At 42.4% G+C, this 26027-nt stretch overlaps 1 protein-coding gene across 1 annotated transcript in view; it reads right to left on the bottom strand.

The window, feature by feature from the left end:
- MTCL3 (MTCL family member 3) overlaps nt 1-19105 on the bottom strand; it is a 40758-nt gene extending 21653 nt beyond the window's left edge. Inside the window, 7 exon segments of the mRNA XM_071806577.1 lie at nt 11390-11548; nt 14955-15179; nt 15542-16530; nt 18646-18684; nt 18760-18817; nt 18819-18904; nt 18907-19105. Of these exon segments, the coding sequence (XP_071662678.1) occupies nt 11390-11548; nt 14955-15179; nt 15542-16530; nt 18646-18684; nt 18760-18817; nt 18819-18904; nt 18907-19057 (1707 nt within the window). The 5' untranslated portion in view covers nt 19058-19105.
- Nucleotides 19106-26027: the final 6922 nt, after the last annotated feature.

The following is a 26027-nucleotide window of genomic DNA, read 5'->3' as shown; positions in this document are numbered from 1 at the left end:
GGCAAGTTTCAAGGGTGTTTGGGAACTTAGGTTATTGCAAACAGAGGATCAGACTCTGCAGTGCTCTTAAGTTATGCCAGTGTGATCCTGCCACAAACCAAATCCAAGTTTTGGTCTAAGTTTTGTTGAGTAGCTCATCTAAAGAAGGTGCTCTGAAAAAAATAAACCATGGAGGCTACAAGAAGTTTGGACATCCCCACACCCACCTTTCTCATACTGTCTGGTACCAATCTGCTCTACCATAAGCCTGCACCCCATGCTTTTCCTGGTGTTTCTGTCATGCAAAGATGGAGAAGAGGGAAGGGAGAATATTGCAGTGCTGTCTGGAGCAGTGTGTCTAGAGGCTGCACAGACTACAAAAGGCTCAGAAGACCCATTACTGGCCCCATGCCTCTTCCTTCCAAATTACCTCTTCCTCCTAAATGAAACTTGCTCAGCGTCTTAAGGGAAATGCTTATTGCCAGCAAGGAAAGGGGCTGTGGCTCTTAGACTGGCCTAAAGCCTTGTAGAGGTTGACTTAAGTCTCTCACTTAGAGGTTTCCTTTGATAAGAATGTGAAAATCTCATTCCGATATGAAGATTGACAGTCTTCCACTCATTATAAATATTTGACCACTGGGACGCATTTTTAACTAGTTGTCACAGACAAACATCTGACTCTTCAGTATTTAATGCAAATGCCACTGAACCAGCAGATCACCTGCAGATTAATGCCACAGCCATCCGAATGGGGTCACACAAGAATCAATTCTTGGTCCTACACTAATTAGCGTTTTTTGCCACTGCCTGGAAAAAATATAAAATAATATTGGATAAAGACTGTAGATAGAGTAAAGGTTGGAGAAATGTTAAATACTGAAAAGGATGGTCATTGATACAAACCTTGGTGCAATCAAATAATATCTGTTTTAATATGACTAAATATGAAGATACATATGTAAGAAAATGGAATGAAAGCTATGCTAAGACAATAGGAAAACAGCCTAGGGAATAGAGATCTCTTGAAAAGCCACATCTCTGAAAATGACTATGGAGCTATAGAGGATAATTAACTGAAATAATGTCCAAATGTAATTTTGGTACCAAAAGGCTTAATTTAGTCTCAAGGTGCACAGGGTGTTTCAAAAAGATGGACCTAATTTCAAAAGGTAGTGATTTCAAATTGAGTCCATCTTCTTGAAACACACTGTAGATGTCAAAACTGAGGTTCCCTGTGCAATAGCTAGAAAGGGATGTGCCTCTCCATAGAGCCAAATCACCCTCAGACAAGTGGAATAAATCACTTCCAAGAAGTACCCATCTTTCTCCTTTGAGAGAAGCCAAATGCCTAACTTAGGTTAAATGCTAAATTTTCAGATGGCTAAATGATATCAACCCTAAGCCTGAAGACTTTTTTTAAAAAATAAATAAATAAAAACAACAAAACAAAACAAAAAACAAACAAAGCAACCAACCAACTAAATAACACAAAACAACAACAACAAAAAAATCAAGGCATTGATGCTGGACTCATGAATTTAGTGTGGTAGTAAGAACATACATCTCCTGGCTAGTAATTAGCTTTGAGTAAATTCAGATGAGAAGAAAGGTGCAAAATTGTAACTGTTCCCAGGACAGTTCAGGAAGAGATGTGTTGGACTGTCTCAGCTGTCAATTTGTAATACAGACCAACACCCTTTTCTGAAAAGTAGGTATCAGTTTAAATAAAATAGTTGGGAGTATTTTATGACCCATGTTATTCAGCAAGTCAGACTGGTTGGTCATATTATACAATTCTGACCTCATAATTTCTGAATGCATGAAACCTGACCAAAGTTTGGGAGCTCAGCAACAATACTCCTAGAAGCACATCACAAGGAAAATGAACCTCAGAGTATATCTATGTGTATCATCAAGGCAATGTTTCAGTTCGAAACTCTTTCTAGGGCACTGTTACTGGTGCTTCCAATTAATCACTTCATCAAAGATCTAAATTGATATCATCTGTAAAAAGTAAAATTTTTCAGCCAAGCCTGTAATATAAAACACTCTTGGTAATTAGACCAGTTGAATGTCATCATCAGTCATTCTATACAGAGATGTAGAAGCCTCTCATTACACACAACATATACAGAAACAGATTCATGGCAAATACCTTCTAAGTGCAAGTACTCATCTGTGACCTAAGCAAAGAGTTCAGTTATTATCCTAACCTGGATTCATCGCTGAGATAGCCAAAGTTAATTAACACAATCATACAACTAGGATCAGACAAAGCAAAACAGAATTGATATCCACAAGTCTGATTTTATGCATCTTGATTTATGCTGTCATTAATACTAGCAGTGGGGAAAAAAAAAATTAATAAAATCATATAATATGGAAAACATCTCAGCAAAACCAAACACTTCAGAAAAGCACATCTGCACATCTAAAATGTTAATACACTGCCCTTTACTTCAAAATAAGAAAGGCAGTTCTTAGAACTCTAAACTATGTAATGTTATCAAAACCTGAAGCTGCTAAAATGGCAGAGATTTGCATTTCTGAACAGTATGAAAACTGTGGTAAGTGAAAAATAAACCTCTGGGTTGCAGTGAACAAACATCTAAAACCTGGTGTTCTTGTTCCTGGTTAGTATTGATTGCACATGCCCCCCAGCCATGTTGTCCCCCAGAACTGCCCATCCTGCAGGGAGCTGCCAGTCCTTGCTGCTCCCCAACATCTCCATGCTGAACAGTCCCAGATCTCTCAGCCCCCCTTCACTTGACACATGTTCCAGGTCCTTAATCATCTTCACAGCCCTTGTTTGCTTCAGTGCGTCCATGCCTCTTTTCTGCTAAAGAGCCCAGCGCTCCAGGTGTGGTGTCACCAGAGCTGAGTAGAGGGGAAGGATCACGTCCCTTGTCCTGCTGACCTCATCCAGGTCAGTAATGAAGATGTTACACACAATCGGCCAAGTGTTGACCCCTGGGGTCTTGCCAGGGACCTGAGTGTTAATAAGCTTTGGATAACCTGCTGAGCTTCATGTGAGGCTTTCACCCACAGCCCTACTCGTGGTCTGGTGGTGCCCATGGGTTCACGGCTGGTGATTACTCCTTGCCAATAATTCTCAGCAGCTGGAATTCACATGGCAACAATGGACTGAACTTGTTATTCTCGGTCTCATTTGCCATCTCATCTGGCTCTACACCAAGCCAGAGACCCTTTGCCTAGTTTTTACACTAATAAATGAAAGGGTCAGGGACTGTTCTCAGGACTCAACGCCAACTGGCACCCCACAACTTGGTCTCCTTTCAGCTAAAGCGACAACGACAATACAGCTATACTTCCCTACAGCTTATTCCCAAGCAAGCCAGACAGCATCCGAACTGTCAATCAGGAATGAGCTCTCACCCAGGCTAGACCCCAAATCTTACCCAAGCCCTGAGGCAGTGGTAGCTGATCCAGGCCAAAAACCATACGAGGGATGTGCTAGCAATCTCTTGTCAGTGTGTGGACCTATTCCTTAGCCCAACTTACTTTACAAATCTAGTTTTTTACTAACAAAAGGAATTCCGTAGCAAAGAACAACTCTGAGAAGAATGCTCTAAGCAAAAAAAGGGTCACAGGTGCTGACTTAAGACCAGGATGTAGGGGCTCATGTCCTTTCTCTAACACAGATTCCACATGTATGGAAGCTCAGCTCTTATTCTGTGCCTCCATTCTGGTTAGGTTGGTTTTTGTTTGGTTGTGGGTTTTTTTGTTTGGTTTGGGTTTTTTTTGTTTTTTAGTTGGTTTGTTGTTTTTTGTTTGGTTGCTGGTTGTGTTTGTTTGTTTTGTTGTTTGTTTGTTTAAGATGGTATTTTTTTTTCTCTTTAAAATAGAGCTTACTGCAATGAGACTCTGATTTTACCTGGAGACTGTATGTAGTATCCATAACAACTTTGACAGGAGAACTTGCAAATCTAAGGCTACTGATATTGGTCACAGAAAGCAAGGAAAACAAAGTAACATTTTGCCACAAGGAAGAAACTCTTATGCCCCCATCAAACCAGACTAGCAGCATTATGTTTACAGGTTTGAAAGAACTGATCAAACTTTATTTTGTGATGGCTAAATTATTTTCTGCTTCGAACATATTCCAAATACCCTCTTTTTCACTACAGTTGCTACTCTTCCATTATTACTTCTCCATTAACAAGCAATCCTCTCACTCCTTCTACACATCATTGCAAATTTTAAGACAATTCAATGGGAATCCACAAAGCAGCACACCAGCTTCAATGACTCTCTGAAAAAACTACCCCCCAGGCATCTTTATTCACAAAACCTCTTCACAATAAGATATTTATGAAGCTTTATTCTTTTGAAATCATTCACTATTTATTACATATGTTTTTGAACTGCATTATTATTGACCATCGGGCTGTTTATTTTCAGTTTTGATAAACTCTCTTTAAGCAAATGGCTCATGTGAATTTCTGATGGCTGATACATAATTAAAATGTAATTTTATGAGATTTAAGTGTAAACTGATTCTCAAATGCACGTATTTTTTCCTGTTTATGATATGACATTTTTAGAGTATTACTACAACACATTTTGTGAGATCAATTTCTTTCTGCATTATGATTATTTTCTCATATTCAAAGAACTAAACTGAAGCAAACTCTGCTTATCCTGCTCACTGTGAAATCAGTGTGTGCTCTGAGCAAAGACACCAGAATCACACCCTCACAGATGATGAATAGCATCCCTGGTGAGTACTGTTTTTAAAGGAACAAAATATTTGGGCAGGATACCAAAGGTAACAGAATTTCACTCAACCAAGTCTGACAGAAGTAACTGGGGGTTGTGCATCTGCAGGGATGTGCCACTTAGAGAATCCCTGAGCCTTTCTTGAAGACAGAGGAATTTTTTGCTTTTTTCTTGTATAACACAGGCAGAGACTTGTTTCTCATCTCCTTTTTTTAAAAAAAAAAAAAAACAAAAAAAAACAAAACAAACCCTCCTCATTATCCTGTTGTTCTTTCCACCAGAGCAAATTGAATTTTCATGAGGCAGCAAACTGAGATTCCAGATGACAAAACACTTTCTGCTTAAGGGTACTTTTAGTAGAAGTGTTGCTGATACACTTGGTATTTGGATCCTCCAAAAGACCCAGGAAGGAACTGGGCTTGTGAGAGACTTATTAAATCCTCCCTTGCTGCCATCTGGTGCCAGGAGCAAGTAAATTACTGTACTTGAGTATCACTTACTACACTAATCCTGTGAAGCTGATCAGCTACATCAGCAGGCGTAATAGCATCTCATCTCTCTATCTGCCTTATCCCTGCCCCCTCCATTACAGCTATTTGAATTGAGGCTTAAACTCTGAAGCCGAATGGAAGCCTAAGGTGCAAATAGGAAGCACTGAGGGGACAGTGTGATGGAAGAGACTCAAACTTTCCCTTTCAAAGAAGTACAACCAAGTATCCATCTCCAGTGACTTGTATTCATGCAACATGGGCAACAGACAGAAGCTAGAAGGAAAACCATGAACATTTACAGAGCTATGACTTCACTGGGATCACAGAGATATGACAGGATAGCTTACAATGTCTGTAGTGCAGCCATGGATTGATAAAAACTCTAAAGGTGAGGAAAAAGGGTTGTGCATTACAAAAAAGAGCAGTTCAACTGCATGTAGCATTGCCTTGTGACAGGTGACAGGCCAGCTGTGAGCTATAGGTAAGAGACAGAGGACAGAGAAGCGTGGGTGGCATCATTTGGGGTATCTTCTACAGACCACCAGATGAATAAAAGGGAATAGATGAAGTGTTTTTTAGACAGCTGGAAGTCACACGGTTTATGCAATGGACTTATAACAATTTTTTTCTCAGGTGATAAACAAGTCAGCTGTGGGAATCACTTTGATGGACCTCTTGCAAATAAGGCAGCATTGATCAGGTGTTCAATGGCTAATGGTAGCATTGGCAGCCCTGATTGTGAAATGAAGTTTAAGGTCCTAAGAGAAGGGACTAAGACAAATAGCAGTCAAAAAGCTTTGATTCTGAAGGCACCCAAAATTGCAATGCTGCTGTTGGATATGGTCGCCTTGCCTAATGGAAATGCTGCACACCACCACTCATTGTGAGACTTGTTTCCAGTTTCTTACAACCTCACCACATTTTAGATGTTGCAGATATTCCACACCAAGCATCTGTCTCAGGATAAGTCATCAACTCGCCAAACCATAACCTTTCAGAAATCTTTCATTCCTACTCATTACCACATAATCATTTATTGGAGCTTACCAGTTTAAACTGGTGAAAATTCTGTATTTACGAACTACCACATCCTCTCTAACCCCAGCCACCAACCTGCACATTTTCTCCAGCTGACAGATTATGTTCCATCCCCAACCCAGAAGGCAAAATGTTGCTTCATGCAGGTCTAGATAAAGCTGAGGCTAGGCATTAGAACCAGAAACCTTTTCTCCAGTGTTCATAGTGGTATAGCTGCTGTTTCCTAGCATAGTGGGTGATCCTTCATGTCTCTGAGTCCAGATGCAAAAGTGAAGACCTGAGGCTTGAAAACAAGGAAAGGAACAGAACAAACTAAGGACAGGTACATATTTATATGAGGGAGTGGAAAAATCAGGGGAAAAGGACAAATTTTGCAGAAGACAGAAGCTGTAACTAAGAAATGGAAATAATATAGTTGGAGTAGAATAAGAGGGAAATTAACTGGAAAAGACTCAAAATCCAGGAAGGACACTGGACACTCAAGAAGAGTTGGAAGGATGCAGGGAAGGACAGGATGGTATGGAGAAAGACAAGACTGCAACTTAAGAGACAGAAGACTGCAAAAAAAAACCAAACGCCAAACAAACAAACAAACAAACACAAAACAAAAACAGGATCAAGACAAAGAGAGACTCTGGAGAATCTGAGATTTTGTGAGTTACAGGAGAAAGACTGGAAATAAGTGGTTGTGCTTAAATGGCAGGAGAGGCAGCTTAGAGAGAGAAAGGTCTGAGAGAAAGGAGAGAGAGTGGATTTTTATTTATGAGATGTAGCATGCAAGCTGGTATTAGTGACTAAGGAGACTGGGACAGGATCTTCCTTTACCAGTTCTTTTCACAGCCTCCATTTTGTTTTGTTTTGTTTTGTTTTGTTTTGTTGTTGTTGTTTTTTTGGGGGGGTGTTCTGTTGTTGTGAGTTCTTTGGGTGGTTTGTGGGGGTTTGGTTGGTTGGTTTTGATTTGGTTTGGGTTTTGAGGGGGTGGTTTTAGTAGGTTTTGTTGTGAAATTTCCAGCTACCCTCCTGATTTCCGTGCAGCCTGAGCACTCAGAGATGTATGGAGAGCTAATCTGTGCATAAACGGAGCAGGTAAAGGTTGCAAGAGTGAGCAGAAAAGTGTAATTACTTTCCTGTGGTCCCACAGCAGGATAGTATCAAAATCAAGAACAGAATTCAGATTCCTCTCCCAGCTCCAGTGCCCAGTTTCCCATTCCCTGCTGCCTTCTCCCATTTCCATGCAGCGTACAAACCAGACTGACTGACAAGACAGGCACCAGTCCAGCAAAACACAGTGTACAGAGGCACAAACTCCTCTTCCTGCAGCCTGAACTGACAGGACAAAAGACATCTCTGGTTGTCACAAGCTCCATACCAGGCTAATAACTTATGCTTAGAATAAGAAAATGGTGGCTTGACACCCTAATACAGCTGTAAAAACAGAGCTGTCTTGCATCTGCCCAGTTTGGAGGACTAAGGGAATAATCTATTTCTATCCATAAAGACATATGTTTCCGAAAAAACACGGTGCCTCCTGCAATTACATATTTGCATTGCAGTGAAGATTTGTAAAGCCTGGGGTCCAACACACCTGTCATGTTTTCCTCCTGCTTCATTTGTCTCACGACATACCATCTAAAGCACGACTAACTGGGTGTTTCCTATGTAGCTATAGCAAATGAATAAATTCTTAGTTTGTATTATTATCATTAAAAGCTCTAGAAGAGTTATCTAGGCTCTAACAAATGTTTACCAACAAATTAATGAACACGTTAAAGAATCCAGCTATTTAACAAATCTTTTACATCTGAAAAAAAATACATCTGAAAAAAAATACATCTAGCTATACATCTAGTTGGTTTACCTTTCTCTCAGGAAACAACTTCTCTAATTTGTTTTCAGATTCCCAAAAAGCATTACAATTAATAATAACAAATATTCAAGAGGAAATTAGCAGCAATTGCTACAAACAAATTCCAAGAATTGACAAGGCACATTAAAAATCTTGTGTTTCCATGTGGACATATGCAGGACTAACATTAAATGAAATAGATGCAACTTGGAAGACTGAAAGTAAATGTAACTGATAGAAAATGTATGCTTTGCTGGAACACCCTTCCAGATCCTTGATGCTTGCAAGCTTCTGCTGCCATCAACAACAACTTCCATTTGTCATGGAATATATCTTGATTATTTTTTTCAAAAGCTCCAAATCAAGAAAGAAAACAGCAACTATGTCCCTATATTAATGGATGAATACATTCACAAGAGTATATTCACCCAAATGTTCACTGGAGAACTCTAGATTTGTCTCTGCACAAACATTTGCTAGCATTTATCTTTTATATATGCTTGTACTCAAGTCTACTGTGTTTTTTAAAACAATATAGAATCTACACAAAGAGATGTTTGGTGTTGGTCCTGCCCTAGAGACTACCTGACACAAAATTATGCTTCTGCCTCCAGCATTTTCTATTAAGTCTTTTAACCATTCTCTATCTCACACTGTTCATCACAAAAGGAGAACAAATTTCCCATGGCAGTTGTACACACACATAGATATTAAGAAAAATTGGAAGGTTTGTGTTTTTGCAGTACATTTGATGTCATGAAAGCACAGAAATCAGTCATTACGTACTCTGAGGACTGCTATTATACTGCAAAATAAAAATGCTTCATTGTCTTTGGAGATTAACTGTCTCATTAATTCTAAGCTCAATAAAGTGAAAATCACAATCCAGACAAAAGGTCTTGACTTTGCATTCCTATTTATGCTGAGTAGAACTTCTTAAGCAGGAGGTTCTATTGTTTATAATGGTTGCATTGAAATGAGAAAAGGTTGTAAACTCATGAAACTGAAGTAAATAATTCACAAGCAAACAGAAAATTAACGTTATGACTATCTGACAATTACATTTAAGACGCATGAAACCTCCAATTGCCAGAGAAGAAGAGAAGGTACTTGTCACAGAAAAATTCTAAAGCACTTCAGAGTGCTTTGGGTTGTTTTCATGGTTGTTTCATGTTAACATTTTCATAGCTTCTTCACAAATTCTAAGTTCCAAATTTGTAAGAATTACTATTCTTCATCAGCATCCTTCCCTTGGTCGTCCAAGTCATGGTATGCTTGCAAAGTGCATAATAATCTGGCTGCACTTCAAACTTGCTTTTCTCTGACTTGCACCTCCACAACCATCCTCCAACTTGCCCCATGCTGTGATGAAAGTCCTAGCCTGAAAATCACCCTTCTCCTACTGAAAGGCACTCAGCAGCCTGTTTGAAATATGTAAATGAAAGCTCTTGCCTAATTATGATGACACATAAAATGACTGGGCATGGCACTTCTCTCCAGTTCAGTATATAGACATATTTCTGACTTTTTGTCCACTCCACCTCTACTCTGGCATAGAATCTTAACTTCATTTTTCCATCCTGGCTCAGTGACCCCATTCTGTGCCAATGGGAATCATCCATCTGTTTCAGCTTCATTAAAATAGTATCGCGTAGAGGAGCCCCTAGTTTCAACAGGACACTTTCTTTCGGAGTCTCAAGTATCTTTCACTGATACCAAGAGCAAAGACAGAAGCTGCAAACACTTAAGCTAAAGAAATAAGTGGAAAAAGCAGTAAGAGAGCAGCAGAACCCCTAGTTCAGCATAGTGAGCCAGAGGGAAGAATCAGGATAAGGAGAAAGTGACTACTGCTGACAGAGATGAAGCAGCCTACTTAATGTGTTAATTTCCTGCAGATACATAGCTCCTGAAGAGCATAAGCTATTAAATTGCTGCTACACCTCATTGTAGTCTGAAGATCCACAAGAAGAACCAAGGCAAAAGACGCTTACTCTGGTGCAACCTATCACAGAGCAGGAGGAAAGGATGCAGACATGGGAAGCTACAAGAGTCTGAATGGACAAGAATAATGGAAAATTTGGAGAAAAGCCAAGCTTAACAAGAAGTCATAAGGATAATTACAGAAAGATCATGCTCTCATAAAGAAGATGGTCCTGGAAACTGAGTCACATTTGATGGCAGAAACCAGAGTGAAAACAGAATAAGAAAGTACCAGGCATAGGAAAAAGAAGCTGAATAAGGCTTAGATTTCATGGTCTTTTCAAATGTGCAATTATCTGGAAAAGCAGCAGAAGGTGGAAAAAAACCACGTTTATCCTCTACAAACATAATTGAAATTCAGTTCCTGTAAGGAAAACATATTAATATTTTTCATACTACATCACTTAAAGTGAGCACTTGCCATTCTTAAAAATACTGTAAGTTACATACTATTGAAAATTCCCTGCCTTTCTTAACAACTGAAATACATTTCTTCCGCTTTATACAAGATCAAAGTAGACATTGGCATTCCTACTAGGGAATATTACCAAAGGTGAAAATCAGTGGCATTCATTGAATTTTAAACAATGAAGTGGATAGCTGCTTCTAAAATCTGTTCTAAGAAGTCATTCTTCGTCAACAGTTTCTCTTTTTACTGTGTGCTTTGTTATCTCTGTCAGCCAGGCTATTACGGCTGTAACACAATTTTCTGCTTACTTAATGGCACAATATCTTGCATCTATATAATGATGAATGGAGTAATTCTGAAGATGAATTAGGTATAATGTAAAATTACGCTTAGAGTGAAAAGCCAGGTAGAATCTCTCACTCTCTGATACTCCCAAAAGAGCCAACAGGATGGGGAGGTGGCCTAATCCCCAGTCTCAGTGTGCCTGCTGCTACCTAGCAGTACTTAGCAAGGGAAAAATTCTGGTCTCTGTAAAACCTTGTGGGGAACATCATCTGCAAAGTTAGATTCCTCCCACTCCCTTCAGTGCTCTTCTTGTGTATCTTGATGCAAGTACAATGTCTCAAAGCCTCTGAACTCTGTTACTCAGCTCCGTATTTCCCTCCTTGTACAGGAAAAACAAAGCCACAGTTTGGTTTCTGTTTTGCCTAGGAAACACTGAGTATTTTAGTTTGTTCTCAGATTCCCAATCCTCTAGCTGTACTTCAGCATCCTTTGCAACTTTCAACTTTTGCCTGCCATATTTTGTGCCCCCCAAAATAAGCTATAGGAAGGAAACCAGTTAGTTCAGCAATAAGAATTTGAGAAATTCAACTACTTTGTGTAGCAATAAATAACAACACTAACCTCTTTCATTTTTTCCAGTTCATTCTGTAGTGCTTGTTTGGCAATTTCAACTTCTATAAGCTGCTGTCTTAATTTTTCATTTTCATCTTCTGTTACAGTACGTTTTTCTTCCACATTTTCTAACTCATGGTGAAGTCTCACTGATACATCTTTTGCAACCTAAATGAAATTATATTTAAGAAGAAAGATTAAAAAAAAATTACTGCTGCGGTGCTTAGTGCCTAAGCAACCATTTACATGTTAATTATGGAAGTGGTATGAAAGGAAACTTGTCAACAAGGACATCCACAGACAGAATTCTAAATGATGCAAAATTCAAGCTGATTCCTTCCAAAAATGGTATAATGTCCCCATGGGCTTCACTGAAAACCACATTAGATACTAAACCCCAACTCCTTCTTAGGTTCTGTTATGTCAACAGTGAAACAGAACCCTCATTATTCCTGTAGACAGAGCAGCATCTGTTTTCTCACAACCACTGCTAGCTTGTGTTTTTCAATGCACTAAGTCATATGCACTTCAAATTCTTGACATGCAGAAGCATCTAAAATCAGGGCCCACCTTCTTCAGACTTACCCTACCTGTGCCTTGTAGAGGACCACAAACAGACACGTCTTTATTTCAACCCTGCTAGTTCTCTCTCCTTCATGGACAATTAATCTAAATATCTAGTATTTACTACTATTGGTTAATTTAAAGAGTAAAATATGAATAAATGACATTTTTACTGACCTTATGTTAACTCAAATGATATTAAATATTTTAAATGAAAATGACTGCTAAGGTTTTTGCTTTTTGCTTTTTTTTAAAAAATCCATTTTCACAGGAATAGAATTAAAAGTCAAGATCCAATTCATCTTCTTCATGTGAAGTAATAAGAATTTTGCCATTCAAGCAACTCTCATTGAATTTTGTGAAACCATGAGAAACTATAATCATGCACCAAAAATATTTAAGTGTACACTAATCACTGTTATGATGGTGATTTTGACACACAGTTTGAAAAGCCTAATTTCCTGCTTTTTTTAGAACATTGGAAAGTATAATTAATCCTTCTTAGCATTAGCTAGAACAGCTCAGAGAGCTATCCTTTATGGCTTTCACTAGAACAATCTTCATGTTTATTTGTCAAGGAACTCTCTTTGACATACTAAAACCCTAAAGAAAAAGCTAATAATTGTAAGCAAGCAGTCTAGAAGAATCCGATTTATCAGAAAACAGCAGCAGCTAGTGACTCAGCTTTCCCTGACAAGAAACCCAGTGTGTGTGAATTACAGATACAACACTGCAGTGTAGCACCAGATCATTCAATAACCTCTCCCACTGCACGCACGCTCATGACACACAATGCCCAACAGAAGGAGAGTGGAGGGGAATTTCAGTTATAACCATACTCCAAAAAGACTGCAGGATGAGCTGTGAATCACACGGCAGGGCTACATCTTGATGTCTTCTCCTACACTCAGTATTGAACTGCTCATCTGATTGTCCAACAAAAGTAAATGGAAAATCTTGTGGGACATTTTTAACAGCATCCTATCAGAATCTGTCTTCGGTCCATAGATACAGTCTGTGCCAGTAAATACAACAAAATAACAGGATCGTTAATGGTAGTGATTTTTTGACACAAGATTTGGTGGAGTGTCAGTTAATGCAGAAAAATCCTACAGAGCATTCTAGATCATTTGGGAAACAGGACTCACTTGTGCAAGATGTATTTTAATACAGCTAAATGCAAGACTGTATCTCTGAAGGATTAAGTCCCCTAATATATTACTTGCACAAAATAGACATTATTTTGGATATAAATTCTTCAGAAGAGGACTTGGGAACACCACAGATTTGCCCATGAGTTACAGTTATGGTCAGCCAGCATGCAGAATTCAATTAGGCAAAAATTTGGCATTAGACATTCGTCCCAACTCCAAAGCAGAACACATTAATGATCTGTGGGAATACTTTGCAAAAACACTATTTCTTTCCAAATACTCAGTTGTGTTGTTATTGGGAAAGACATGGGAGAAATCCTAACTGAAGTGAGCCCTTTGTCCAGCTTAACCTAAGGCCTTAGCAGATACCTCGTTTGCTGCAAGTGAGCACCTCACCAGAAGTGCTCTTACCATTTATCTCCCAGGCCCTGTGCATGTATTACTTGTTAATACAAAACAACATTGAGTCAACAAATAAATCCGTTCTATAAGCTGAAATCACAATATTCACTTGGGACATGAAGGCTCACGTTCAAATTCTGTCTGCAAATGTACGTGTCTCAACTGTTCACCTAAGCATCATTCTGAGTGTGCAAAATGTCCCTTGCTTTGATCAGCAATTCCATCTGACCCCTGGCAAAGGGGTCATTTTGCTTCTGACCAGGAAGACACTGCTTTGTCAAAAGCCACATGAACAGCTGTATGTACAGAACTGTAATGGCCACAACTGTAAATGTGGGTTTTGAATATGCACAGGTAAGGAATATCAAACAGAAATATAGATAAATATATTGGAATTTTAAATGGCATTAGTGAGAAAAATACTGAAACATGTCTTGGACTAGTGTCAACCTTTTAATAAAAATGATAACAACCTGGAAAACTTTCAGAAAAAAATGATCCAAGTCTGCAAACCAGGCTTGGGAATAATAGACTCTCAATCCATCATACTTATCAGAAAGAAGTTTAAGAATGATCTTCTTCCTGTTCATGTATTAAATTAGTACTTTCAACTGCAGCCCACTGAATCCAATAAGACATAGGTAACTAGTGTAAACAGAGGTCTGTGCTTCCATCAGTAATGGAGGTAGACCTATCAAGTGAAAAAAATTCAGGAGTCCCGGTTAAGTACCAGCCTTAACAAAGTTCAGTAGATGGAAGCAGAAATCAAACAACTTCCAACTAGTGCAAGAAATGGTTTTTCTTCTGTAATTGGACCAATTTAGAATGGACATGGTGGATATTTTACAAACAACAACCTTTAAACAAGGACTGAAACTTTTTCCTCAATAATGGGCTGTGGTTCATTCAGACGTTATGGATTAAATAGAGTTGATTACACATTGAAATTTGATGTGTCTATGGTTTCAGGTGGATGTGGAAAATCCCACCTTCACTGAAGATAACAGCAGTTTTTCCACTGACACCAAAGAGTCAGGATTTCATGTTGCTGCTCTGCAATTATTCAATCTACCAGTCCTCTGAAATCTTTACTAAAGAATACAGCAAATCCCTCAAAGTCAATGGAACAACTCAGTGAGATTGGTTTAATTTTGCAGTGATAGGGTATGTTTTGCATTCATCATCAAACACCCAAAATTTCTAGGTCCTAGTTTGTATTGGAGTCACTTCTCATACATTATCATTACAGAAAATGATTGGGCTAAAGCTGAAAATAGCCTGCCTACATACTGAAGGGCTTTTATCACCAAACTTGGCCATTGCTATCCTATGAGCTGCACTGGGAGCACAGTGTACAACAGAACGGATGGAAATGCCTGAGTCATGAGGATGGAGAGCACGTTTGTGTCTCCATCTGAGCGCTCCCTCTTCGTGACATCTGCTCACATCTGTACCTTGAGGTCTTGCTCCATGCTGCGCAAGAGCTCGCCGTCGATCTCGCCGGTCTGGGCGTAGCGGAGCCTCTTGCGCTCAGCCTTGCGCAGCCGGTACTGAAGGATCCGGCAGTTCTTGTTGGCTCTCTCCAGTTCATGGCGCATTTCTTGAAGCTGGCAAGCGTCCTCTTCAAAGAAACTGTCCCTCATCTCATCCATCTCCGTCCTCAGCTCATCTATCTCATTCTTGCACCAGGGTGAGATGGGGACAGGGACACAACAGGTGGGTTAAAAGCACAAATGTCAGAACGTATACGGGAAGGTGGCCAAAATGGAGCTCCTCCCGCAGGAACACCACCTAAATACAACCCTGCTCATTAAAAGCACCACAACGAAGCAAGGAAGTGCCAGTGCCCACACGCACCGACAGGGCCAACAGGGCCATCTTAACTGTGCTTCCAGCGCTAGCGCCACGGGAGAGGGCAGCGGGGAAGCCGTCTGCTGGCGCAGGGGTGGGGAGGCCGCCTGCCCGGTATCGCCCGGCCCCAGCCCCCACTTCGCCCCCGGCTTCGGTCGCCCCTGCTGCCACCGCCACCCCAGCCCCTCACCTTGAGGCTCTCGTTCTCCTCCCGCAGCTTCTCCATCTCTTCCTGCATCTCCTCCTGCAGCTGCGGGCTCAGGGCGCCTTCGGGGACGCCGCTCCTGCTACCTCCCGCTTCGCCCTGCGGCAGCCCCTCCGCCCCGGCCGCCGCCATGGCAGAGGGCGAGGAGGCGGAGGCGGCCGGGGGAGGCTCGGCCGGGGCGGCGGCCGCGGAGGAGGAGGAGGAGGAAGCGTTGCCGCTGCTGCTGTGGTTGCTGCCCTTGGTTTGCATCTGGGCGGCCGCCGCCAGCCCCTTCCTGAGGTGGAACTGGATGAGCTCACTTTGCAGGCATCCCTCCTTCCAGTACCCTCCGCCGCCCGCCGCCCCGCGGCCCTTCCCCGCGCCCGAGGAAGATGGAGGCGCCGGGGCCGCCTCCCCCGCGCCCTTCAGCGGAGACCGCCCCGCTTTCCCCCGCCAGTGCTTGGGCGGCGGCGGCGGCTGCGGCGCCACCGCCCCCTCCCGCTCTCCCAGGCCGCCGCCGCCTCCTGCAGGGGGCGCCTCCTCGGCGGCCCGCGACGCGGCGGACTCAGTGGTGCGCGGCCCCGGCTCCTCGGCGACGGCTCTCCCGGCGGCGGCGGGCGGAGGTTCAGCACCGGCGCCGGGCTGGACAGCTCCTGAAGGCCCCGCGCCGCGCTGCGGCTTGTCGGCGGCGCGGCCGCGGGAGGCTCTGGGGGCCTGGCCTGGTGGCGGCCGCGCCAAGGCGGCCTTGGCGGCGGCGGCCGGGACGCGGGAGGCGGCGGCGGCGGCGGTGGCAGTGGGCGGCGGGCGCGGGGGGTTATCGCGGGCCCTGGCCGGAGAGGAGGCTCGCGGCTGCTTCCTGCCGCTGCTGCCCTCGGGATGCAGGCGAGGCTCGGCGGCGGAAGCGCCCCCTGCAGGCGGCTGGCTCATGGCGGCGGCTATCTCGAGGAGACGTCCATCACCGGCGGCGTCCTCCCCCTCCTCCTCCGCCCTGAGAACTAGGGGAGGAGAAGCGGAGAAGACGGTCGGGTGGTGACGCGGAGGACGGCCCGGTGGCGGCAGTGATACGGGCTTGGTGGCCAAGCCGGTGGCCAGCGTGCCCGCCCCCTGCCGCCGCAATGCCCCGCTTGCTCCCGGGCTCTGCCCCGCGGGCACCTGCCGGCAGAGAGGCGGCGGGAACCAGCCGGCCGAGGCTGAAGCCCGGCGTCAGTCCGGAGTGGTTTTCGAGAGACAGTCCACACTGCAGGGCTGAGGCTGAGATCAGCTCCCGCTCCACCCGCATTAAGGGACATTTTTCCCCCTGATGCCGAGCCGTTCCCCTACAGGCTGCCAACTCACAGCTAAATGTCCATCCACACAAAACCTTCCCTCTCGCTCATCTGCATTTCCAAACCGAGTACCAGTCTGGGCTACTACTGCACCTGTTTGTTTCCTCAGAGGGATCTTCCAGGTGTCTGTCACAGCCAAGTGGGGAAAGGCTGCTGTACAAAGGGCTGCACACGTGGATGCAACAACAGATTTCCCTTCAGCTTTGAGAGGGACTCTTCCAGGACAAGTATAGGACCCCAAACCACAGGAATCAAGAGTCATAAAGGAAAGGAGCCCTTCAATCATCTTCTAAACCAAGATTTGTCCCAGTTTGTTTTCCAGAGGATTTGTCAGGACTTATGATGATTATGACTGAGGTTTGCTGCAGGCTATACTGACATATGACTGAGGCATAGTGACCCCAGCAGATTTTCAAAACAGCCTCACCCAGTACAAGATACTATGTGGTATTCACTGACAGGTGCTCAGATGGCAATTTCCCCCTATAGTGACAAAAGTAGAGTTTTCATGGTCACAAAAGATCCTTTAAAAGGGCTGTTAAAAGGCATATCATGCTGCATAGATGTTCCTTAATATATTCTGAAAATAATGGCTATGATACACAAGCTGCTTTCACATAGCCTTTATTCAACTGGCCTTAAAGGGAAAACATGGCCAAAGTAGAAATGACAGCATTCCTAACACGGCCTAACGATTCCCTCCTAGAATATGGCCTAACCATTCCCTACTAGAACAAGGAATAAAGATAGAAACCAAACTTGACAAAGTCGATGTAGACATTACACCACATTCTGACAATTGGTTTACTCCCTGGAACATACTAGACAATAAAACCGTGTTTGCTCTGCTCTCACTGGCAGGGACACTAGGTTTCCTCTCAAATGCACTGTCATTACCACCTTGATTTTAAACAATATGTTGGAAAGTAATGCCCAAAAGAACACAATTTAGCAGAAACTTCGCAAGTATTAATTAGTAAAAAGGAAACATGGGACTAATTTGTATCACACCACCATAAATTATTTGCTTTGCATCTCTATTAACTGTCACCACCAGAATTCCCAAACTGCTGTTGTTCAGAGCTGTACAGGTACAAAATGTCACTCTTGAAATCCAAACCAAAAGAAACTGCAAAAATCCAAGACTCAGCTCAGATTCTGTATCTTGCTCATTACTCTGCCTTTTACCTGCTGTTCAAAATTAAATTAAATATGATAATCGGGAGACTACACTATACCTGTATTTCTTAGGGATGTTTCCCTGCAGCAAAGTCATCAGGCTCAGCTGCGATCTGCTGGGAGCACAACCCGCACCGTGCCTGCCCCCAATTCCAGGACCGACTATCGCCTACGGTTCAGTTGGCTGATTTTTTTTTCTTCTAACTGACACAGCTAAAGCTCTGTTTGAGCTCAAATCCGAAATCCTTGTCCTCACAAAACTCTGCCACACGACCTCCTCTCCAGAGGCAAACCCACGTGGCGCCAGGACGTGGCGTCTCCGCAGGTTTTCCAGTCGGGAACAGCTGCCCAGGCGGAAAAATTAATAAATAAACGGCAGCAACAAAAGAGAAAGGTCCGGTGGCTCCACCCGCCAGCGTGGGGATCTCCGCTGCCTGGGGCTTCAGGCAGGGCTTCCCCCGGCCCCCCTTCCCCTCCCCGGCTGCCCTCCTCTCCGTCTCCGACATCCCGATTCGCAACCGCGCCTTCAGTTTGGGGAGGGCGTTTGCCTTTTGTCCGGGTTTTAAAGGCGTCGGAGGATTTTCGCATGTCCCCCCCCCTTCATACCTGGTGGATTTGTTGTATCTGAATCCAGAATATCATTCCCTTTTGGAGGAAAAAAAAATAAAAAAAAAAAAAGAAAAGAAAAAGGCTTGAATCTAAACCAGCCGCATTACTCACCACCACTTTGTCTGCCGCGGGGCTGGCGAAATGCATGCACGGAGAGACGGGCACTCGCGCACGAGGTACCCAGCGCTGCCAGAGCCTCTCAGGAAAATGAAGCAATATTCATGAGCTGACCTCACTGGGCCTGGGAGACGGAAAGCGGGGGGGGCGGGAGGGGAGGGAGGAAAGCAGCGAAGGGAAGAGAAAAGATTAAACGGCAAGAACCCCGCCCAGGCCTGAAGGCTGAGTTGCGTCCCTTTATCTGCACATCGTAGAATAGGATTACAGAGCAAACGGGAAGGATAGGCTGCATGCAAGGAATGCGTCCTGTTTGCCTTCCCAATCCACGCTGGCAATCGATTCTCATCAATTATTTAGTGTCACTTTCAGGGAAACCTGCCCTGACCAGGCAGGGATGCCGGGCGCTTGCTGCACCAGCAGCAAGACGATAACAGGATTTTCCTTTGTTCGCTGGGAGGGTGGCGGGTCCCCCATCGCGTCCCATTGACTGGTAGCCGCCACGGCCGGGACGGAGCGAAACAAAAGCAACCCGCTCTACTCTATTGAAAATTATCCCCTGGTGTTAGTTATTCCCGTGAACACAAGGACTAACGGACCAACGAATATTTACTCGTACCGTGGGCAAACCCCATCTGTTTACCCCTTTATCATGAGCTGAATTTGTCTTTCCTCTGAAGCACCTTAGTTAGCTCTTAATACTTCGTGCTTGAAGTCTCTCTCAATTACAAAGACAAGGAAAAAAAAAAAAGCTTATTTTTCCTTTCCCTGCCCTCCGAGGAGGGGGTATTTGCCTCTGATAGCTGTGCGTGGGAGTGTCCCGGACCCACCTGTGTCTGTGTGTCTACCTGTCTGCCCATTGGTAAACCAGCATATACACATGTGTGTACACCTATATACAAAATATATATACACAAATACACTGTACATATGTATATACATAAACAGGTGTGCATACACACACGTGAACACATATAAAATATGCATATATATATCAGTGGGTTTATATACTGTATATACCTATATATGAATAGTTTTATATATTGTATGTACATATATATATGTATCTGTGAGCTCCTTGTGCAGCCCTTGGAGCATGGCAAGCTCAGAGGAGAGTAGCTGCCCCCTTTCCAGCTGCCCCTGCCCCACACTCCTCTCCACCTTTTCTTATATGACAAACAAGACCCAACACACCTGAAAAAGCATGTCCTGGAATGTGAAAAGGTACTCCACCCCCCTGTGCAAAGGCATGCTCTCCAGCCTGGAGCCCAGGGACTGTGTGAACCAGATATATATAAATGTGATGAGTTGAGGACAATCAGAAAATAGGAAATGGAACAATTATGCTGAAGAACAAAAACACTGGGATGGCAAAAATCTACTTTTAAAATCCATAATATTTAATGATTTGTTAGGCCTTTGAAACTCATAAATATTGATTGCAGTCATACCAACTAAACAGAATAATTTGTTGAAAATATGAGGAATGAAAATACAAAACATTTCTGGGGTTGGAGCTAAGAAATTTTCCTATGAATTTGGTGGATATATTTTACTAGAAGAACACCTATGCTCCTTGTCTCAGTGAATATACAGAGTAACAATGATGAGGTCAGCATAATGACATTACATTTTGTCTACACAATATCATCTAGAAGGACAAGCACAGCAGTCCTTACCTTTAAGCGCTAGACAGCAATCAGCATCCTTTCTGCTCCCTCAGTGGATGAGACCCCTGAATGGACTTTCCACAGTAAAATAAAAATGACATGTGATGACATCTCATACCACCTACAACATGTTTTATCGTGCTTTTGGAAAGATACAGATTCTTATTTTCTCATAGTAGTGTCCAAATGAAAACTAGGTCATCAGATTTTCTACATCCACATTGTCAGGCCATATGGCTCATAGTAGAGACAAATCCTGTGGCAGAAAAATTTGCCCATGTCTCAATGACATTTGAGATTGTTGACTTTACTCTCAAAATTTCTATTCTGGCTAAAACTTCGGTGCTGACACAGTTCTAAAAATTGACATGGGTGCAAAAATGTTTCTATTCATATAATTTACTCTTCTGAGAGGAATAGGTATAATCTACACAAGCTAAACCACTGTTTTGCTAATAAAATCTGTATTTCCATTAGGAAATTTGCTGTGAGATCTCTGTAGGCATTTTACATCACGAGCAGGTCATGATATAATAAATACAATAATTATATCTACCCTCGAATAAGTTTCGTATGAAGAGACCTGTACAGGAAAGTTCATGAAGTAAAAGTTCCATTTATGATCAGATTTTGTTGTAGAGTCTCTAAAAACCTGAGGATGGAAATAAAATGCAGAAAAAAATACCACAATTTCACATAGAAAAAAAGGGGCTCTCAGTTGACTATTACCATTCAGGAATCGAGCACTGACATGCTGCTAAACAGTTACATAAATATACTAGCTCAAATGTCAGTGGCAAACAAAAGAATGGAAACCAAATATTAGAAATTATTTAGGAAGCAGAGAACAGACCGGAAAACATAATTATTGCTCCAGTATAACTTGATGGTACAGGCAGATTTTGATTACAAAGGGCAGTTCTGAACCCCCATTCAAACCAGGCATGGTGGAAGGGGGCGAGGTACAGACAGGGGTGTCCAGGGTCTGAAGTGGCTCTGCTCACAGAGTGACTAAGCATGGCAGGAGTCTTCGGGCTGGCAATGAGATGACTGAGCAGAAATATGACTCAGGTCTCTACAATCTTTAGTGAGGAAACTGAATGTGGGTAAAATCTTCACTGTTACAGTCTCTTTCCATACAAGCAGTGCAAAAGTGCAAATGTGAATGGAAGAACCAAACAGCTAATGGATTAAAAAGAAAACAAACAACAAATGAAAACAGAAAAGAAAATGGTCCTTGTGGTTGTGCTATTCAACTCCTTACCAGAGAGTGTTGTGAATGTAAGGGTCTACATGGGTTTAAAAAGTGATTGAACGAGATAATGAAAAAAAAAAATAGTTTGGGACAACAAAGGCAGACCATGTAGCTCAAAAAGCTCTTCACGGACATTTTTTTTTTCTGGGAAATTGTCTGGGAGAGATATCAGTATGTGGTTTTGTGTTTTTTTCTGGCATCCACTATTGACCACAGCCAGATACCCATCAACGAGCTAAAATATCTTTGATCTGGCTCCATATGAAAATTCTTATCCTATTAGTATCACCTTCTAGTTTTGCCTCTCTCTCTTTCACACCTTCTTTTATTTTCTTAGTTTCTTTTTCATTCTTCCTGCTTAGATTTCTTGTCATGCATTGGTGACTTAGGCACCCTGGTAGAGCATACCTATGAGTTTTTCAGTTCTCTTTTGCCTTCAAGTAGCTTTAAGCATTTTGACTCAAATTAGAGTCGTGAATACCCTTTTTTTCATTCCCCATTATAGCTTTCTCACATAGAGACATTTTTTTTTATTCGGCTTTGATTGCATTTAGTTGTACGTAGTTATGCAAGAGATGAAAGGACACTAGACTGAAAGAGAAGGAGAGGAAGAGAAGGGGGAGAAAGAATTTTTCCTCCAAGCAGAGTTTCAGTTTAAGTCATATAAGTTTATTTTCCTAAGTTAAGATGAGAATCCCTTTACATAACACCCTAAAAGCATGACCCAAGCTTGACCTTCCAGCTTTCAGTAGAGAATACCTTAATAAGAGATTTCAGAAGTGGGTTGGAGAGGATGCTTTTCCATGAGGATGCCTGGCTGGCACTCAGCTGCTGCACTTTGGCTACTTTGCTTACTCACCTCTTCTGCCCTCCTGGGAATATGCTGGGCTGTGCTGGGCAGAAAGAGGAGCTGCTGGACCATGCTGTGCTCATTCATGGTACTGGCAGTGCCCCAGCTGGCACAGGCTGCAGCTTATCTCCCTGCCCAAGGAGATATGCCGGACACGACTGCTTAGGCCAGAGCCCTTTTTCTCTATCCGTGGAAAACTGAAAGTTCAAGACTTTAACTCAACCAGTTTCTAATATGTTGACTAAATGGCCCTGACATTTATTGTGCCAAGCAGTAATCTGAGCATAAACAATGAATACTTTATAAGTTCTCCTTTCTTATTTACTTGGAAATGGAAAATCTTTCCAGACATACTGCATAGCAAAATTGCACAGCACCAAACAATGATATTTCCAAAAAAAGAAAACTTTATGTTGAAGAGGAACAACACTTGGGTGAAAAAGCAAAGCTAAGAAACAGCATTTTAAGTTCATACAATTCATCAAATAAAAACATGTTAACAGCATCAAATAGTTTGTTAAAACAGGAGTATTTGACGTGTGTTTGACCAGACCATTGTAAAAATCATGGTTGTTGTTGTATGTGTCTCCTTTTTCTTCCTCCTCCTCTTTAATGGCTACGTCTCAGCCAAAGACAGCTATAGCATGGCACATTGAGGCTGCACCTTCTTTTCATCTATGTACTCATAGCCACAGACTCCACCAAGGGGATGGGGTGTCCCACCAAAGGCACAGCAATACCATCTGCACCCTCTCTGACAATCCACCCCAACGGGAGAAGTAGATCATGCTGCTTTTCACTGCTATGTAAAGGAAACATCTTCAGTCTTCATATTTGTAAGGGATCTCCTATATCCTAGTTCAGCAAGTCTGTTTGTGTGCCATGCACTGTGTCAAACCTATCTTTGTTTAACCCATATGTTCCAACATATGGTTTCTTAGCCTTACAGGGGGTGACAAGGCACCAAAAAATTAAAATTGTAATGAAAAATAAAACAATCTTTGGCTCTGGCAATGGAGAATAAAAATAGGTGAAATTAGGTCTCTTGCTTATTAGAATCAATCCTTATCAAACAAAGGCTTGTTTCTGTTTTTACTGTCAAACATTTCATTCAGCCTTTCTGAAGGCCGCAGGAAGTTTCATACTGCTTTTTATTCCTACAGCAATCAATTGTACCTATTGTTCAGAGAGTGACAGAACTGAGCATGCCTTGAAACAGGCCAGTGCTGCTCAACCATTTCTATCAAAAAAATTACCTCTGCTAGTCTCTCTCTCTCTCTCCGGGACTTGTTATATCTTATGTTACTAGGATGATTAAAAAATAATAATAATTAAAAAAAAATTCGGAACTTCAGACATTATTTACACTAAAAAAAAAATTTACACATATATATATATCTGTTTCTCTGTGTTTCCTTCAATTCTACTTTCTCGTATTCAGAGGATAGGATTATACTAAATGTACATAAATCCTGTCATATAAGCATATATCTGCATAGTCTATATGTTGCATTAGCATCTAAATCTCGTTGGTTACTTAATAAGGCTAATGAGAGAGGAATGGTACAGAAAATTTTACAGCGAAGTGTGTAGGAATGAAAATAAAAATATGGAATTTCTCTGGATTAATCAGTCTTGTACCCTGTCTCATTGCGTTTGATGTAGCATACTCATTTGCAAGGGCAAAAATTCATGGACTACACGCAATTCAATATGAATTCAAGCGAAGTCCTTTATTACAGAGACAAGCCTCCTTATATATGCAGTTATTTCCTGATCACACGTCCACGCTCCAAGCATGCATTAGCTGATTGGATATTGTCCATGTTCACGGGCTGTCCATGCGCCCGAGTCTCACTGCTAATAGGTCCGTTGATTTACACCACATTGGGGCCTTGTTATTTCAGAGTTGCTTCTCTCCCACAGCAGGTCCTGTTCCCAGCCTTGAAATTCCTGTCTGGTTCAGTAACAAACCTCCATCTAACAGCAACCCCTCCACAACTCAGCCTCAGGAAAATCCCTCAAATCTCCTACACTCATTGGCTGCTAAAGAAAACCATTATTCCTGTTTGGCCACTAGCACAGTAGCAGCACATTCAAAGAGCCCTTTCCAGGGAGGGATTTCATATGTAAAGGAAAATGACTGAAGGAAACCTCAGAGCTCTTCTCTAGCACTAGATGGATGGTTAAACAAGCTACTCATGAACAGGTACCAAGGTGGTCTGTCTGCTTCCTTCTGCAAGCGAGGGTGTGCCACAACCTTTGCATTGCACCAAGCCATGGCTCACGGTCAATACAAGGGTTTTGTTACTCATCTTAATCCTTAAAATCCTCCTCGTGGCTTGCTCAAGCATCTGGCAGAGCTCCTTACCCCATTGTGCTCCACCACAGCTTTAAGTGACAACAACATCTGCATCTGCAGGGGTTTAGACACTCTTTCCTCTGTGCCTAAAGGGAGTTTGGGAAAAGCAGGACCATCCCAATCTCATACACTTAGTGACTAATAAGGTCACCTTTCTAGAGCTTTTCTCCACAGTGGATGATTTTTCTCCAATGATCCTTTATAGCCCAGCAGTTGGACATTGCATTAGCAGGTAAGCATAAAATGAAGCTGCACAACTTTAAAGGCACTGAAGTGGCCAATTCCCTTTGATTGGTAGAGTACTTAGACCCTTATGTTGAAAAAATGGGCTGAAGCAAGGAAACGGGTGATGAAACACTTCATTTTGTTAGCTGAGAGGCTTGGGAGTGTTTTATTTTTTTATTTATTCCTCTTTTACTATTTAATTTTAATTTCTTCCTTGTTAATTTGGCATGCTTGTTTTGATAGCTTATGAATATGTATAATTGTTTAGACTGGAACTGTATCTTGCTAAACTGACTTCCAGGTGGCATCCCATTACCATACACATACATTTCCAGATGCAAAATTCATAGAATCATATAATCATATAATCATAGAATCATTTCAGTTGGAAGAGACCATCAGGATCATCAAGTCCAAACATAACCTAACCTACCTCTAGCACTAAACAATGTCCCTAAGAGCCTCGTCTAAATGCCTTTTAAACACCTCCAGGGATGGTGACTATACCACTTCCCTGAGCAGTCTGTTCCAATGACTGACAACCCTTTCTGTGGATAATTTTTTCCTAATATCCAATCTAAACCTTCCCTGGCACAACTTGAGGCCATTTCCTCTTGTCCTATCACTTGCTGCTTGCAAGAAAAGACCAACACCCTCCACGCTACAACCTCCTTTCAGGTAGTTGCAGAGAGTGATAAGGTCTCCCCTCAGCCTCCTTTTCCCCAGGCTAAACAGCCCCAGTTCCCTCAACTGCTCCTCATCAGACTTGTGCTCCAGGCCCCTCAGCAGCTTCGCCGCCCTGCTCTGCACTCTCTGTAGTATTTCAATGTCCTTCTTATGATGAGGGGCCCAAAACCAAACACAGGATTCAAGGTGGGGCCTCACCAGTGCCAAGTACAGTGG

This window comes from Patagioenas fasciata, chromosome 3 (genome assembly GCF_037038585.1).
Source record: "Patagioenas fasciata isolate bPatFas1 chromosome 3, bPatFas1.hap1, whole genome shotgun sequence".
Classification (NCBI taxonomy): Eukaryota; Metazoa; Chordata; class Aves; order Columbiformes; family Columbidae; genus Patagioenas; species Patagioenas fasciata.
This window is presented reverse-complemented; position numbering and strand designations above follow the sequence as displayed.